Below are 16751 nucleotides of genomic sequence, written 5' to 3' on the forward strand. Positions count from 1 at the left end.
TTGATACAAAAGAAGTCCTACCTGAAGAGGCAAAACAACAAATGAAGAAAATCAATGCTAAGTACAAGGCAGATGCTGATCGTTGTAAGAGAAGAAAATTATCTATCAATGAAGCTACTATTCTACCAAATATAAGCTCGGGGTCGAGCTTCTTTCAATAAGGGGAGACTGATGTAGGACGCTTAATAGAAAATTTAATGGATGATTCGGACATTCACGAGCTAAATACAGATTTATACTTCCGTAAATAAATAATCATATCTTTCAATCCGGAAGGCGGATTCTGACATATTATATATGTAAATCACCTATCTCGACAAGACGGAGCCAACCAGAGTGTTTGATTTTTACAATCTCATCAGTTATACCCATATTTGGCTGAAATCCGAAAATAATCAGCCTTTAGTTTATTTTTAGTAATAAAGTGGGAGTCTTTTATATTAGGAAATAAATTCAATTTTAGAGTCAAATTAGATTTGAAAACAAAATAAATTTTGATTTATGATTTGTTTCCTCTATTATAGGGAGTCTTTTTTAGGATAGAACTTGATACTTTCTATTTTTGTAATTCTAGTTTTAGTAGGAGTCTTATTTGTTTTATCTATTTAAGAAGAGTCATGTAACTCTAAAAAAAGAATAACTTTTCATCAATAAAATTTCTCTTTTTCAATATTTTCTTCGTGGATTCGAAGTTCTTCGTGGATTCGAAGATCGTTCTTTGTGGATTCAGAGAACACCATTGGTGGATTCTGAGGTTATCACTTCCGCGCTGTGTCATTTTTGGTTAGAAATGAAATTCTTTTTTGGGTAGGCAGCTATCATGTGTTTCACAAGTGTAATATGTTTTGGGTAACTTTTCCTCTAAAAGAATTGCTTAAAGTTATTAGCATATCCATGAGTACCGAAGCAGTTAAGATCTGTTAGAATATAAAACTATAACCCTGTAAGCTGTGATAATACCATGTAGAAATGACCATATCACTGCACCAAACCTTCAAATTAATTTGAGATGATGATTAATAGAGGGTTGCTATTGGCTATGATACCATGTTAAAAGATCCTATCACTACATCAAAACTCTAACGTCATGATAAAGGTTAAGAGGGCTGTAGTTTTATATTCTAACAATATCATGGGTTGATTCAAGACCATTGACAATTTGTGACCAATAAAATTTTGACATTGATTGCTCATTTACTATATATGTCAAATTATGGACCATGTCACTGCACTAAAACTCTAAAATTGTGATGAAAAGTTAAAAAGTTTTATGTTCTAACAAGAATAAGTAGATGTATATTTCTTGCGCTTCATGTATTGCATCAACTTTGTTACTATACATATTATTGTGTAGATGGCATATTTGTATGTAGGAGTACACTCGAAAAGGAGCGCTAAAGCTCCAAAAAGTCAGTCTGATTCCACAGTTTTCACTCGATCGTTTCTGTTTTCAAAGGAAGAAACAAATTATAGAACAGACGGCCGGATTAAAATAAAAGGAAGGTATATTTACTGCTTTGTGACCGTGTTAGCTAGGTCGATGAATAGGCGATGTCGATTCTGGTCGTCTCTGATGACAGGTATTAGCTTCATCTTTCCACCTGATGTCGCAGAGCTGAAATTGAACAATTAGCCATCGTGTTGGGTTAATCAACAGTTCTAGATTATTAAATGCAAATTTGCACAAGCACTAAGAAACCAAGTGCTCGAAAATTTGGGAATATCACGTGATGACAAATTATTATTTTAGCGCGATCAATCCGGGGAGTAATTTTTCAATTACTTAAGGCTAAGCAAAATAGTAATTTAACTTCATGCATGCGCGCTTGCCATATGACGGTATCTTCTGATGCTAGCTAATTTAGCTTGCACCTTGTATGAAACCGAGATATAGGTTCGGATGAGAGGATTTGGGAGCGGTCACCATTAGCAATACGCTCGATATCCGGTCGGAGATCATCGTAGGTGACCACCGGTATCTTTGCTTTGAACGTAGCGCCGTCGGTTGCGCCACCCAGTCCATGTCGCTGCAAGTACTCGGTATCAGCGTTCTTGCTCAGTATCTCAGCCAGGACCCGATCTTGTAATCTTCCGACATCCTTGGTTACCTCATCGATGAAGCGGAGCCTCTCTTCATCAGTCTTAAGCACTGGATTTAGATCTAAAAGGGCCATTAGAGAGTTTAGTGTTCAAAAATTAATGTTGAGTTTGGAGCGGTATTTATTGTTGCAGTGGGTGAGCACTGTAGGTATTACTTTAATAGATTAGGTATTCATCATTTTTGGTCCTCATGCATCATATTAAATAATTTTTACCTATAAACTATGCATAACCGATGAGACGTGGATCACGAGCTTAAATATTTTATGACTTAATTAATTATGTACCAATTTTCGTTCGCCTTCGTTGGCATGCTCACATTATCTAAATTGGATCTCAGATGGATGGCGGAATAGTGTCTAGTTAGGGAGGGTAAGAAAGTGATGGAGGGAGGGTGAAGTACGTAGCATATATGTGGAAAAATTCTGGAGTGTGTTCTCTGCGGTATTGAACAGTTAATTTAATTTCTTGCTCATCAAGTTGCCCCTCCTTTGTCAATCATTTCCTCTCAAATTCTAAATCATTAATCCGAAAAAGATATGGAAGATAATCAAACCAAGAAAAAGATCACATCTCTCATAAATCTCTACGTGCAATCTGTAAACTCCCACAAAGAGATCGTCGAGACATGAATATGGCAGAAAAGAACCATCTCCTCTGCCTTTTCCCACCTCAAGTCTGCTCGAAACTATTTATTTTGTCGAATCGAATTGCATGATGATTTTTCAATCAATTTCTATTCTTTTTCTTGTTAGGTTTACGATTCAGCAATTATGGTGGTTATTTTGTGTGGATGGGGGCAGTGGACCAATTCAGAGAATTTCTTGCGAAACCATATTTTTTAATGATTAATTAGCTGGTATTTTCTGTGGTTTGCTTTTCGTACTGTGTGCAATTGGCAGGATAAAATGCTCAGTAAAGCGTCGTTGAAAGTTAAGTTGATTAGGAAATTGAGCATAGAATCTGCAAATCCTAATTTTAACAATTAGTTGTTATCTTCCAGTTTCCCTTCTTCTTTTTAACTGACTGCAACATGTTCGCTTAAATTTGACAAAAGCTTAATGATAAAATTTAATTAAGAAATTTTTCTAGCGGCTTTCTTTTTAACTAAAAGAAGGCTATGGAGAAACATAGAACAATGTTTGAATTGTTTTAATTCTACGCCATTTTGATTATAGAAGATTAGAACAAATGTATCATTCAATTACTTACCTTCTAGTGGAAATCATTCTAAGAGGAATTGGTTCTTCTTGTATTTATAGAAACACTTGAAAGAGGAAAAAAAAGGGGAAATGACGGAGGATAGGTTTTTCTCCAATTTTATTCTCCCACTTTAACATATGAAACTAAGAAAAAGAGTTTTAGATATACTCACAGGCATGACAGATAGGTTTCGTCTATAAATCTAAAATTTTATCTCTATTTATTTCTCAATCCACCACCTCCAAAAATAATATTTTCTTTATAAATTAAAATTTTACTCCCATTATTTTTAAACAACCCATTCCTAAATCACTCTTAGACACAAAAAAACTCAACCTGAATTATTTTTAGATTCATATTTATTTGAGCAATTTGGTTTATTATGTAAATTGTTATTTTTTTATTATATTTTACTATATTTATTCCAAGTGGCTATGTATATAGTGTATTTTTTTAACAAAATTCTTTGACAAATTTCTAGATTATTTTCAATCTAATGTCATGATAACACGCTGGTCAATTTTGCTCATAACATAAAATAAAAAAAGAAAAGAAAAATCCTTGGAGATTTCTCGCATTTTGTTAATAAACATGGATCCTACTTTTTCATTTAGAGCTACGAACATCTCTGTTTTAAATAATTGATTAATTTTTAAAAATAGATATTTTCATTTTTGGTTAAGTTTTTTTGCACTTTGTAAATAATACATGGATCATGTCGATTTGATCCAACCATCTGTATTAAAATATGAATTAGCTAAAAATAAAAAATAAAAAGGAAAGACAAAACAATAAGAAAATAGTTCTATCCCATCTACTCTCTCTTCCACCATATATCCAGAGGTAGTACATGCATCATGAGATTACCAGGATTTGAATAACGCGATTATCAGGAATAAGTGCACTATTTCCTTCAATGACCAATTTGACCAATTGGGAGGAGCTGCAAATATACTTGAAGCTAGATGTGAGATGGGGATAATAATTGTAAAAATCCTAGAGGGGGAGGAGAATAGGATTATTGAGATAATATAGAGATTTTTTTGGAGTTTTATGGATAATAATAGGAAGTGATAGAAGATGATTTAATTGTTACAATAATTGAGTAGGAATATCAGGAGCAATTTTCAGTGATAAAGATATATCTTTCTTGATGTATCTAGCAGAAAGTTATAGGGAATGTCTCAGTAGGAATATGAGTGATTTTCACTGAGATAGATTTGCGAAAAGATTAGGGAAAATGTAAGGAGATCTTTAAGATAATATAAAAAGAATAATTAGCACAAAGAGCGTGCATCGGATATATAGGGTGGTTCACCCTTAAACTGGGCTACGTCCACCTCTTTAACACATCAACTAGTATTTATCATATCTATATTTTTCAAACCCAGTAGCTTGAACTTCCACCGGAAGTTTCTGGATTGCAACATACCCTCTACCAATGCCAAAGCTTGTTAGGATTTTTCTATTTGTTGTAAGTCTCTTTCCTTCACCATGAGTAAATGAGAGAAGGGTTGTAGTGAGAAGATGAGAGTGAGAGGGGGGGGGGGGGGGGGGGGTTGAGGGTTGTTAACACCAAAGTTTTAAGTGAGTGAGATAGTTAAAAAAATCTTGCAAACTGTTTGTGGGAAAATTACGAGAAAATTGAGAATAAAATTTGTATTAATCTCCCTAACTAACTTAGGAAAAGAGTAAATACAATCTCTCACAGTAATCTCTCTCTAACTGACTTAGAAAAAAATTACAATTTCTCTTATTGGTTTCTTGATTTACAAAAGAGAGACGAAATCGACGAAGATCCTCCCCTTTGTTTAAACTTGGATTCTTCTTGGTAGTGATGGGAGTTTGAATTTTGTATCTCGTTGACGATCCGAATACTTCACTTCGTGGAGCACGGTTAATTCCACTTAATGTGAAGAACTTGCAATGCAAGTTTTAAACTCTTAATGAGTTTAAGAACTCTGAACGAGTTTGACAACTCGGTGAAGAGTTAATTTAAGAAAGGAAATTAATCCTTTTTTTTATCTAACCGAAATGGTTCACAAGCCAAGGAGAAGGCTCCAAGAACAGCTCTTGATTATGCTTCAAACTCTCTAAGATCCGAAACCTCCAAGCCTTTATAATTCTGATCCCAAATGATGATCTGCCCAAAAGATTCTTTCTAAGCTGATTTTTCAGCTATTTACAGGGGTTTAAAAGGGTGTAACTAAACACTTAAGTTGCTCCTAAGTGGGGATTTGATCCCCTTAAATTGTGGAAAGGGTTTTGGAACCGTTTAGATCGTGTTTGAACGAGTCAAACACGAAATTCGCATTCTGGGAATGAACTCCATGTCTTGAACTTAGGGTGCGAATGTGAGCTCTGTATTTGGAGTTGAAAGCGCGATGGTGAGCTTCGTATTTTGTTCTTGGAACGCAGAGGTGAGCTCTGCGTCTTGAATCTGGAATGCAACAATGAGCCCCGCGTTATGAGTCTGGAACGCGACCACGAGCTTCGCATTTTGCTTTGAAGATACCATCAACTTGTACTCTCTTCTGTTAGAGCATTGTGCAGATTGTCATCTTGTAATCGGTGAGAGTCGTCAGTTTTAACTCTTCCTAGTGATTGTGAAGGTCGTTGAGTTGTAACCTTCGCCGATTGACGTGAAAGTCTTTAAATTGTAGCCTTCTGAAAGTCATCGAATTGTAATTTTCATCATCAGTGCTTGATGGGGATCGACTATCTGTAGTAATTTTTAGATAGCCTACAGAACCCCTTTCAAAGTTTTTAAAAGTTCGCGGTTGACTGGAACAAATTTTCAGAATACTTTGGATCTCAATTTTGTTTGATCTTGGAACTGACAATTCTTTATTATAAAGGAGTTACTCATTGTAGGCATCGTGAGCTTGGTTGCAGGAACTTGTCACATAGGATCTGTACGAAAGTGTACATTGTGACTCTACTTCTGAAATGCGGAGATGAGCCACACGTTCTAAGAGTCGAAACGCAAAGGTGAGTCTCACGTTTAGAAGTCAAAACGCGAAGGTGAGCCTCACATTTAGAAGTTAAAACGTAGAGGTAAGCCTTGCATTTTAGAAGTCTAACCGGCTCAGTGTAAACACGAAGTTCGTGTTTAGGCATGATTTCTGCCTAAAATCCCGTGATGATCTGACAGTTCAGCTGTCTATAAATATACCCTCAGATCAAATCAAGAGTCCATCGACTCTTCTATTTCATCTCCGTCTTGATTAACGAGAATTCTCGTTCAAATCTCCGGTGAACTCTCCGTTGAGAACCCAAATGGCCCTAAAGAAAGTTGTTGCTAAGTCTGTTCCTAGAAAACTGTCGCGGTGGGTTCAAGCGTACTGATGGCTTCGGCCACCGGTGGAACTGCGACTCAAGCGGCCACACCATCGTCATAGGTATCGTTCGTCGGTGTTAAGTATTGGACCTTGAAAGTGTAAAACTTGTTTTGACAAGTTCTGAAATTTAAACGATGAGTAAGGCTCACGTTTTGTCATTAGAACGCGGAGGTGGACCTCTGCATTTTGAAATTGAAACACGAGGTTGGCCTCAGCATTTTAAAATTGAAACTTGAGGTTGGCCTTTACGTTTTGTAAGTAAATCGCGGGTCTGAGCTCGGCATTTTGGTTTTGAAATGTGGGTCTAACCTTGGCTTTTAATTTTAAAATGCGGGTCTGACCTCAGCATTTTAATTTTAAAATGCGGGGTCGACCTTCGCGTTTTGGAAGCGACACGCGAGGCTGACCCTCGCGTTTAGAACTAAATCTTTTTTAAACTTATTTTAGCCTCCTGCTTTTTGAATACTAACTGTTTATTCCTCCCGTTTGTAGTGCGCTACACCAACAAGCCTCTCTCATTCTGTCACCACTTTGAAGGTGGTGCGGACCACAATGTGAAGTTCAGTCTTCACCAAGAACTTCCCATCTTTGAAGATCAAGATAAGGAGCATGCTGACACCGTCACCTAAGCTTTTTCAATAACTCTTAGGGATTTGGTCATTGATACTAGATTTGAGACCATAGACCGTAAGAAATTCAACAAGACGGCCTTTATATTTGGAGATTTTGTTGAACTTGATATGGAGGTCATGTATAACGAGAACTACAAATGGCTGAGGAACGTTGGTGATCACAATCTTTTCTTGCCTAACATGGAGAGGATGTTCCCTCTGTCATACATCCAATGTACTTCCATCCCGAGGTTCATGCATTGGGATCTCGTCAAAGAACAAGATAGGGTTTTAGTTGGTGTCCTGACTTATCATGGTGTTCGTCCGGTAGGTTATACCCAGCGGGTGACAGCTTTGAGGCCATGCCTATTCACTAAGGAATATCCAGTTGCTAAAGTGGCTAGCCCGGCGAACACTTTTGTCAGAAGATTTATTACGGCGAAGGGTGAATTTCCCGCACAAGAATTCAGATCTCTTGGATGGGTACATTCTACAGAAGTGGGGTGGTGGACCCGGATGATAAATTTTGTCTTGGAGGAGTTAAAGGCACCACTTGCTAAGTCTGGCCTTCGGGATCCTGTGATGGCCACTCGGCATAGGGTTGCACAGAGCCACTACAACTTCTTCGCCATACTTGAGCGATACAACCCGGAGACAAACACATTCTTTACACCAGTTGGGGAGCTAGATTTCGTTCTCCACGAGATGTTTGAAGTCACCGGTCTGCCGTTTGGAGAGCTACCATATGAACAGTTCGTTCCAGGAGCGAGAGAACTCAAAATTTTAAGAACAGCTAGTCCTGAGATCTATGCAACCCTTCAGGAAGTTATGTGTCATTTCCACATCTATGCTCAGTTGACAGGATTATGAGGAATTAGTGTTAAGCAAGTATCATGGGCGGAATACTTGTTCCAAAACCTGAACCACAAGGGAGATTCTGTATCCCGTCTAGATGCAAGCACTTCCGATGACATTTAGGCCCGTATTGATGCTGCCACCGCTCATTACATTAATGAGGCCAAAGAGGATGTTTTCCTAGCTTACACTGAGTTTGATAGCTTCCATTATCAGGCTCAATATCTCATCTCTGATGTGGCTTTATTTGCTAGATTTTTAATGTTGTGGTTAAAACGGTGCATAGTTCCTACCAGACCAATAGATGCTCTTGTGACAGAAGTGGTATATCCGGCTGTTCTTCTGGCTCACGGGTGACCCTTAAACCTTCTTTCCGCTATTATAGGAGTTGGCCCTTGAATTTGTTCAAGTCAAGGAGATGGGCTTTGGTGAGAAGAAGACATTCAAGACTCTTAACCCGTGCGTACCAATGCCATATACCTACCTGATGGCTTGGTATGTCTCGTATTGCCCTTCATTGATGAGTGCAGCTTCTCCCCATAGTGACTCTTTCTTCCCACTCGTACGACGGCTTGAAGAGACTAGGTGGGAGGGTTGGTATATGGTTAAGATCCGTCATATTCTTTTTAGAGATCTTAACTACCTTATTTTTTGTTGCTTCCCTGACTTTGAAGGTGGAGGCTATGGTGAAACTTTTTAGGATGTGAAGGGCCTAAATGGTTTCACAAAACTGAATGGAGGTGTCTTCTGCTGGCTAATCAACATCACACCGGGTTATTTCCTCTTCAGGCAGGACGATAAATATTTCATCGAGCCCTATTAGCCTTATAGATTTGCCCGACAGTTCGTCTATGATCAGCAAGACATTAGGAATCCCAAGCCTTAGCTCGCAACCGTCGATAATTTATATAAAGGAGCCATGGCTTAGAATTATTCGTAGCTGGTAGTACCAGAGCTACATTCAAATTGCCCCACAAAATGCGTAACTCCTTCACTATCATGGGCTTCTGTGATTGGTATCATGATGCTTCTCAGATCCTCGAGTACAGATTGAACTCTTCTTGTCTGAAGGAGATCATAAGGATGTACGAATCGAAGAGAGGGTCTAAAATGTCTCGTCTAAAGGGAATCAATGAATATTTAACGTGTGAAGAAGCAGCTGCTGAGGAGGAGGAGGCAAAGCAACCGAGGAAACTCAAGAAGAACCCAGAGTAGCTGAGACTCACATAGGGAGAGCAATGGGTAAAAGAGCTCTCACCGGAGAAGAAGCCTACCAACATAAGAATCAGGTTCGCCGAAAGTTATCGGTTGGGTCCCCTATGTCTAAAGGTCCACGAGGAAGAAAACTCATGCATGATGCTTTTAAGTTGGTGCATGACGTACATATGGAAGGGGAGGAAGTGCAAGAGTCATCTGCTATAGGCCTCTATCATCGATCTGGACTTCGTTCAACCGGTCCAGCCTTGTCAGGTGCGGCCTCTTCTTATCATCCGACTGAAGAGGAGGGTGAGGATGATGAAATTACCCTAGAGAGGGGTTGACTAGAGTAATATGATAATCTAATCCGATTTAATGCCAACTAAAAACTTATTAGCAAATATCCTAGCAAGTATGATATTCAACAACTTATATGTGCAAGGATATGTAATTAACACAAGGGTGAAGTAGACATGAAACAATATAAACAAGATAGTGGACAAATAACCAATGCAAATACAAGAAAATGATCACGGAGTTTGGTCTTTCCGACCTACGTCTCTGCTCCCCACTCTCGAGGAGCACTCTACTATCTCAACCGGTTTTTAACGCTAACAAAAAACATTTACATAATTAGTTTTCTAGCTCACCGAAAACTCTCACAACTTAAACAATTGTTATCACACAATATACCCTCTAAGTGTTGGCCTCATCCGTGTCAACTTCCTCAAGTGCTTGGATTTACCACCTCTCTCTAGGCTTTACTATCAACGCTACTCCTCTTGGAATTGACCCCATCTTTCACCATATACTTCTCACTGTGCCCTTATATATTACAATGTGATCTCATAAATAAGCTCAAGTAAAAATGATTTTGTTCTCTAATAAGATGAGAACTCAATTAAGCTCACTCTCAATGATGCACTCACCACAACCCAAATTATACTCAATGTGAGAATACTAAAGCTCAAGGGATGTGTGTGTAAACAATAAGAAAAATGAAATGCAAACTCAAAATAAAATCAAGCTTAATGAAATTGATAAATAACAAAAAATATATATAAAGCTAGAGATGAGTTTAGCATAAACTTCTCTACAACAAGAGTGATGGAGATGAGAAATTGAAGCCCAAACAAGAATGAATAATATCCTCTTCCTCATGTGAAAATAACTTCACAAAACAAACTTGAAAACCAAACTTAAACACCCTTAAAACCTTTGTAAAATTGTTTATAACTTTTCTTAGATGGTTCAGAACTTTGAGAGTAAAGGGTAGGTTCACAAAACAAACCCAAACCCCAAAACTAAGAAAACCAAGCAAAAAAAGACAAAAATCCCAAAATTTCAGCATTCTGAAAAACTAGTCGTTACAGTGTTATAAGTTGACTTGTACTGTTCATGAGTTAACTTTTAAACTAACCGTCACAGGCTAAAAAACATCTGCTAAGTTGATTTATACTATTCACAATCAACTTCTGTTGTTCACAATTGACTTAAAACATGCACGACAGACTCTGAAATTTTACGTATCTGATTTTGTAAAATTAATTGAAAATAGTAAATCAACTCTAAAAATCATCAAATTTTGAGAGAAGTTTCTAAACTTGTAGATAAACATGTTAGAGAAAGAATTTATAAAATATCATATCCCATTTCTGAGATATTACTATTGAAATACTCAATTTTGTAAAATTAATTTGACATAGTAAATCAACTCCAAAAATGATAAATTTTGGAAAATGGTTATAAACATGTAATAGAAGATGTTAGAAAAAGAATTTCTCAAATTATATTTCCCATTTGTGAAAACTCATCTGTTTTGCAAAAACATGCATGAACATGAACTTATTAAAATTTGATTTTAATAAAATCATTTCAAGCACATATAAACATGAAACAAATATGTGTGTATATAATTATATTCATTTTTTATATTTATGTGGCTAAATAAATTATTTCCAAAAATAAAAATGATAAATATGAAATGTGTATGTATGTATATAAATATAACTAATAGTTTCATATTTATTTAAACTTGAAAGTTATAAAACCAAAACGTGTATGTGTGTAATATTTGAGCTTTAAGCATTAACACACAAAGTTTAAACTACACACACACGCGGATGAAGCTTGATCTTGAATTTGAATTTGAATTGTAAATGACTTCATTCTGATATTCCGTTAACCTCCATTGAATGTCATCGTTAAGACGCAATCCATCCAACCTCCAACTAAGATCTTTATGTAGAATACCTAGCAAACAAATATGAACACTTGATAATATTGTAAGGAATTGTTTGTAAATCATCAAAATAAGATTAGGGAGTAGGCTCATAAATATAAGACCTAACAATCTGCCCCTTTTTGATGATGACAAACAATCTACACAAAGAGTATATAAAATATGCATGATACCAAATGACTATTTAAATTATAATATTCATGTATAAAAACCAAGGCAAGATATTCTCACAATATACATATTTCTCTCCCTTTGTCAACATTAAAAATGGGAAAATACAATAATAGAGACCAAAAGCTCCCCCTATCAAGAAGCATGGGTAAGTATAAAAACAAATAAAAAAATAGGAAAGGCTCCCCCTATCAAAAAGACTCAAAGAATGTATAAAATGAGATACTAAGTCTTTATTATGTGAGCAACCATACATAGATGAAATAAGAGCATATAAGACAACTCACATATTAGGAGACCAAAGGAACACACATATGTATATATCATTTAGAAAGGTGTTTTAGAGGTCTCAAACATAAATAATATACTAATTTATAAAATCAAAAGAATGAAAACATGAGAATCATGAAAAATATTTTCAAATGAGAGCAAATCATGAGAATCATGAAAGTCCAAATAAAAATCTAACAATCAAATAAATCATAAATCATGATCTAAATTATAATAACATCAAAAACGTGCTTAATCTATAAATCATCATATTTGAGAAACAAGTGATTAAACAACTAATAATGTCAAAACATTTATATGTTTTATCGACAAAGGATTAAAAAGTGGTATACTTTGGATAAAATAAACGACTATCAATAATATTATTTTTTATAATAAAAACTAGATAAACAATCATGTTAAGCTCCTTGAGCTTGTTTCAACCCATATAAAAATTTTTTGCACCCGATAAAATATGATATGAAAGAATACCAATGAAAGATCAATAAATCCAGGGGGTTGCTTAAACATAAACTTCTTCTACAAATTCAAAATTAATTTTTGAGAAACTAGAAAAAATTAAAAAAAGAATCGTATGACCAAAAATATTTTTTTATTTGTTTAAAAAGAATCATCAAAACTTTGTTTTCTAAAAAAATCAAACAAAAAATCACCTTTTAAAGAACATGAAAAACAAAAATTCTAAAAGTTTGTTCTTTAAAATCAAAAATGTTTTGGTACCCAAGTACTCTTGGTACCGAAGAGTTTAAGGACATAACCACTATCAATAAAGCTCAATGGCCTTCGGTTATGAACCTATTTGGGCGCATCTAGTGTACAGATACCGTCAAAACAATATTTATGCAAATGACTATTCCGATTGCAATATGTGCAATGAAAAGATTGAAAAGATATGTGTTGACCTTGTGGTTGTGCATGTGAATCATTTGTAAATATAGATGGTTCTTTGAAAGCATTTTACAAATGAGAAACTCTTTTTAAATAAAAATAAAATTTGGTTAAGTGACCAAATCTACCACAATAATCACATTTATACACATGAGCATGCTTATGATGAACATTATGTGCATGTGTGTGTGTATGATGTGATGAAGCATGATGGAATGTACAAGTGTTAATATTATTGGATTTTGAGGGTTTTTGTGCATTATAACAAATTTTAGCAAGATGGTATTTACGGCTGCAAATAGAGAATTTATAAATTTTGTTATACATGTATGCATAGTGTGTTGGTTTCTTAGAAGAATTTACATGGGACTTTGCACACAAGTCTATAAGCTTGTTATTATTTACAATGCATGTTTTAAGGGTTGAATCTAAAGATGTGCACACAAGTCTATAAGCTTGTTATTATTTACAATGCATGTTTTAAGGGTTGAATCTAAAGATGATATGCGGTCCTTAACATGATTCAACTCATTTATTTACAATGCATGTTTTAAGGGTTGAATCTAAAGATGATATGCGGTCCTTAACATGATTCAACTCATTTACTTCTACAAATACATTGTTATTAGAAGTAGAACATATATAATTGTTAACAAAAAAACTAACTTCATTTTTAATATTTTCTACTTCTAACATGGCATTATTTTTCTCATGAAACAAACTATCATTTTCCAATTTTAATTTTTCATTGCTCTCTTTAAAATTTACATTTTCATTAGCAATGATATCAAATTTTGATACTAGTGTTTCATGATCGGGTTTTAATTCAATATGCTTTCTTTTAAGATCAATAAAATTATTTTTGCAACTTCTTATAATCATGCATTAATTTTTCATATCCACAGGCAAGTTCATCTATAGTTAATTCACCATCGGTATTAGACTCGCATACCTCACTAGGGCTATCACCTAGTGGTCGTGTACATGAAGATGCTCCATTTAAACTTGAAGAGGAAGCCGTCAAAGCTCGTCGGAATGCCTCCAAGTTTCCTTGATGTGCTTCTATGAATTTTCACAATGTGTAAGTACTATCAAATGAATCAAGCTTGTTAGAAAATGATTAGTCAAAAGCATTAAGCAAAAATTCTAACAAAAGCTTATTCATTGTAAACATTCTCTTATCTTTGTCACTCCACTTGAATTTCTTCATAGTGGGTATAATATAAGCACCGTCAATAATTTCCCACAAATTAAAATGTCTAAATCTAACAAACCATTGAGTATAGGAGAAATTATCTATTCTAGGAACAATATTAATGGCATAACCTAAGCTAGGTGCACCATACATATCCATGATATATAAATGCAATTAATATAAAATAAATCTCAAAACTAGATTAGCAAGATATAAAAACTTAGATCATTGACTCTAGGCGATTAAGCCACAAATCAAGAGCACAAGCTCTGATACCAAATAAAATTATCCTAGAGGGGGATGAATAGGGTAATATGCTAATCTAATCAAATTTAATACAAATTAAAAACTTATTAATAAATATCCTAGAAATTATGATATTCAACAACTTATATGTGCAAGGATATGTAATTAACACAATGGTGAAATTGACATGAAACAATATAAACAAGATAGTGGGTAAATAACAAATGCAAACACAAGAAAATGATCACGGAGTTAGATCCATCCGACCTGCGTCTCCGCTCCCCACTCTCGAGGAGAACTCCACTATCTCAATCGGTTTTCAATGCTAACTGAAAATGTTTACACAATCGTTTTTCTAGCTCACCGAAAACTTTCACAACTCCCACAATTGTAATCACATAATACACTCTCTAACTGTTAGCCTAGTCCGTGTCAACTTCCTTAAGTATTTGGATTTACCACCTCTCCCTAGGCTTTACTACCAACGTCACTCCTCTTGAAATTGACCCCATCTCTCACTACACACTTCTCTCAGTGTCCTTGTGTATTACAATACGATCTCACAAATAAGCTCAAGTAAAAATGATTTTGTTCTCTAATAAGATAAGAACTCAATTAAGCTCACTCTTAATGATACACTCACCAAAACCCAAATTATGCTCAATGTGAGAATACTAAAAGCTCAAGGGATGTGTGTGTAAACAATGAGAAAAATAAAATGCAAACTCAAAATAAAATCTAGCTTAATAAAATTGATAAATAACGACAAATATATATAAAGCTAGAAATGAGTTTAGCATAAACTTCTCTGCAACAAGAGTGATAGAGATAAGAAATTGAAGCCCAAACAAGAATGAATAATCTCCTCTTCCACTTGTGAAAAAAACTTCACAAAACAAATTTGAAAACCAAACTTAAACACCCTTAAAACCTTTGTAAACTTGTTTAAAATATTTCTTAGATGGTTCAAAAGTTTGAGAGTAAAGGGTATATATAGGTTCACAAAACAAACTCCAAAAACTAAGAAAACCAAGCAAAAAGACAAAAATCCCAAAATTTTAGCATTCTAGAAAACTAGTTGTTACAGTGTTATAAGTTGTCTTGTATTGTTCATGAGTCGACTTATAAACTAGCCGTTACAGGTTGAAAAACATCTGCTAAGTCAAATTATACTATTCACAATCGACTTACACTATCCACAATCGACTTATACTGTTCACATTCGACTTAAAACATGCACGGTAGATTCTGAAATTTTGCATATCTGATTTTACAAAACTAATTAAAAATAGTAAATCAACTCTAAAAATCATGAAATTTTGAGAATTTTTTTTAAAATATAGGTAAACATGTTAGAGGAAGAATTTATGAAATATCATTTCCCATTTGTGATGTATTACTGTTTTAAGACAGATATACCAGATTCTAAAAACTTTTTAAATATTCGATATTCTATAATCAATTTGACATAGTAAATCAACTCCAAAAATGATAAAATTTTGGAAAATGGTTATAAACATGTAATAAAAATATTAGAAAAATAATTTCTCAAATTTCATTTTTTATTTGTAAAAACTCATCTGTTTTGTAAAAACATGCACGAACATGAACTTATTAAAACTTGATTTTAATGAAATCATTTTAAGCACATATAAACATGAAACAAATATGTGTGTATATAATTATATTTATTTTTTTAATATTTATATGACTAAACATATTATTTCCAAAAAAATTGATAAATATGAAATGTGTATGTATGTATATAAATATAACTAATAGTTTCATATTTATTTAAACTTAAAAGTTATAAAACCAAAACGTGTATGTATGTAACATTTGAGCTTTAAGCATTAACACACAAAGTATAAACTACTAAACTAAATATACCCAAGATATTGATATTTAATAAAGCTCGTCTTGGTTGCGGATGTAACGTGATCTTAAATTTAACTTTGAATTGTGCCAACCACCTTTGAATGTCATCGTTAAGACGCAATCCATCCAACCTCCAACTAAGATCTATGTGTAGAATACCTAAAAAGTAAATATAAATACTTGATAACATTGTTAGGAATTGTTTGTAAATCACCAAAACAAGATTAAGAAGTAGGCTCATAAACATAAGACCTAACAGATGAATCACTTGCTGGGGACGCAGAGTCTATTCCACCAATGGACCCTACAAGCGCTCAAGCCAAAAGAAAATAGGCATCCTGCAGATGAGTCTGCCATGGCCAAACTTGAGAAGCTTAGCGAGAGTCAATCTCCTTTCGCTTCAGCACTAATACCGCTAATAGGAGCTGCCAAGCTCAGCCCAACAACGGGACTTTCCAAGTCAGTTGCCGTCGAAAGCTCACCTGAACCTTCTGCAGTCGATGATCATGAGAATGTATACTATGAGACCCCTT

General features: G+C 34.7%; 1 protein-coding gene across 1 annotated transcript; it reads right to left on the bottom strand.

The window, feature by feature from the left end:
* Positions 1–1114: 1114 nt before the first annotated feature.
* LOC109827090 (probable indole-3-acetic acid-amido synthetase GH3.8) lies at positions 1115–2175 on the bottom strand. Its single transcript, XM_020394053.1, has 2 exons — positions 1925–2175; positions 1115–1615 (listed from the first exon to the last, which is right to left on the bottom strand). The coding sequence occupies exons 1-2, from the start codon at positions 2172–2174 to the stop codon at positions 1590–1592; spliced, it is 276 nt and encodes a 91-aa protein (XP_020249642.1). The 5' UTR covers position 2175; the 3' UTR covers positions 1115–1589.
* Between the last annotated feature and the right edge of the window lie 14576 nt (positions 2176–16751).

The sequence above is a fragment of the Asparagus officinalis genome, unplaced genomic scaffold (genome assembly GCF_001876935.1).
Source record: "Asparagus officinalis unplaced genomic scaffold, Aspof.V1 AsparagusV1_Un17, whole genome shotgun sequence".
Taxonomy (NCBI): domain Eukaryota; kingdom Viridiplantae; phylum Streptophyta; class Magnoliopsida; order Asparagales; family Asparagaceae; genus Asparagus; species Asparagus officinalis.

Coding starts and splice junctions, on each gene's coding strand:
- LOC109827090 (XM_020394053.1), bottom strand. CDS start 2,174: ATGGCCCTTTTAGATCTAAATCCAGTGCTTAAGACTGATGAAGAGAGG. Junction 1,616..1,924: donor TATCGAGCGTATTGCTAATG/GTGACCGCTCCC, acceptor GTTCAATTTCAG/CTCTGCGACATCAGGTGGAA.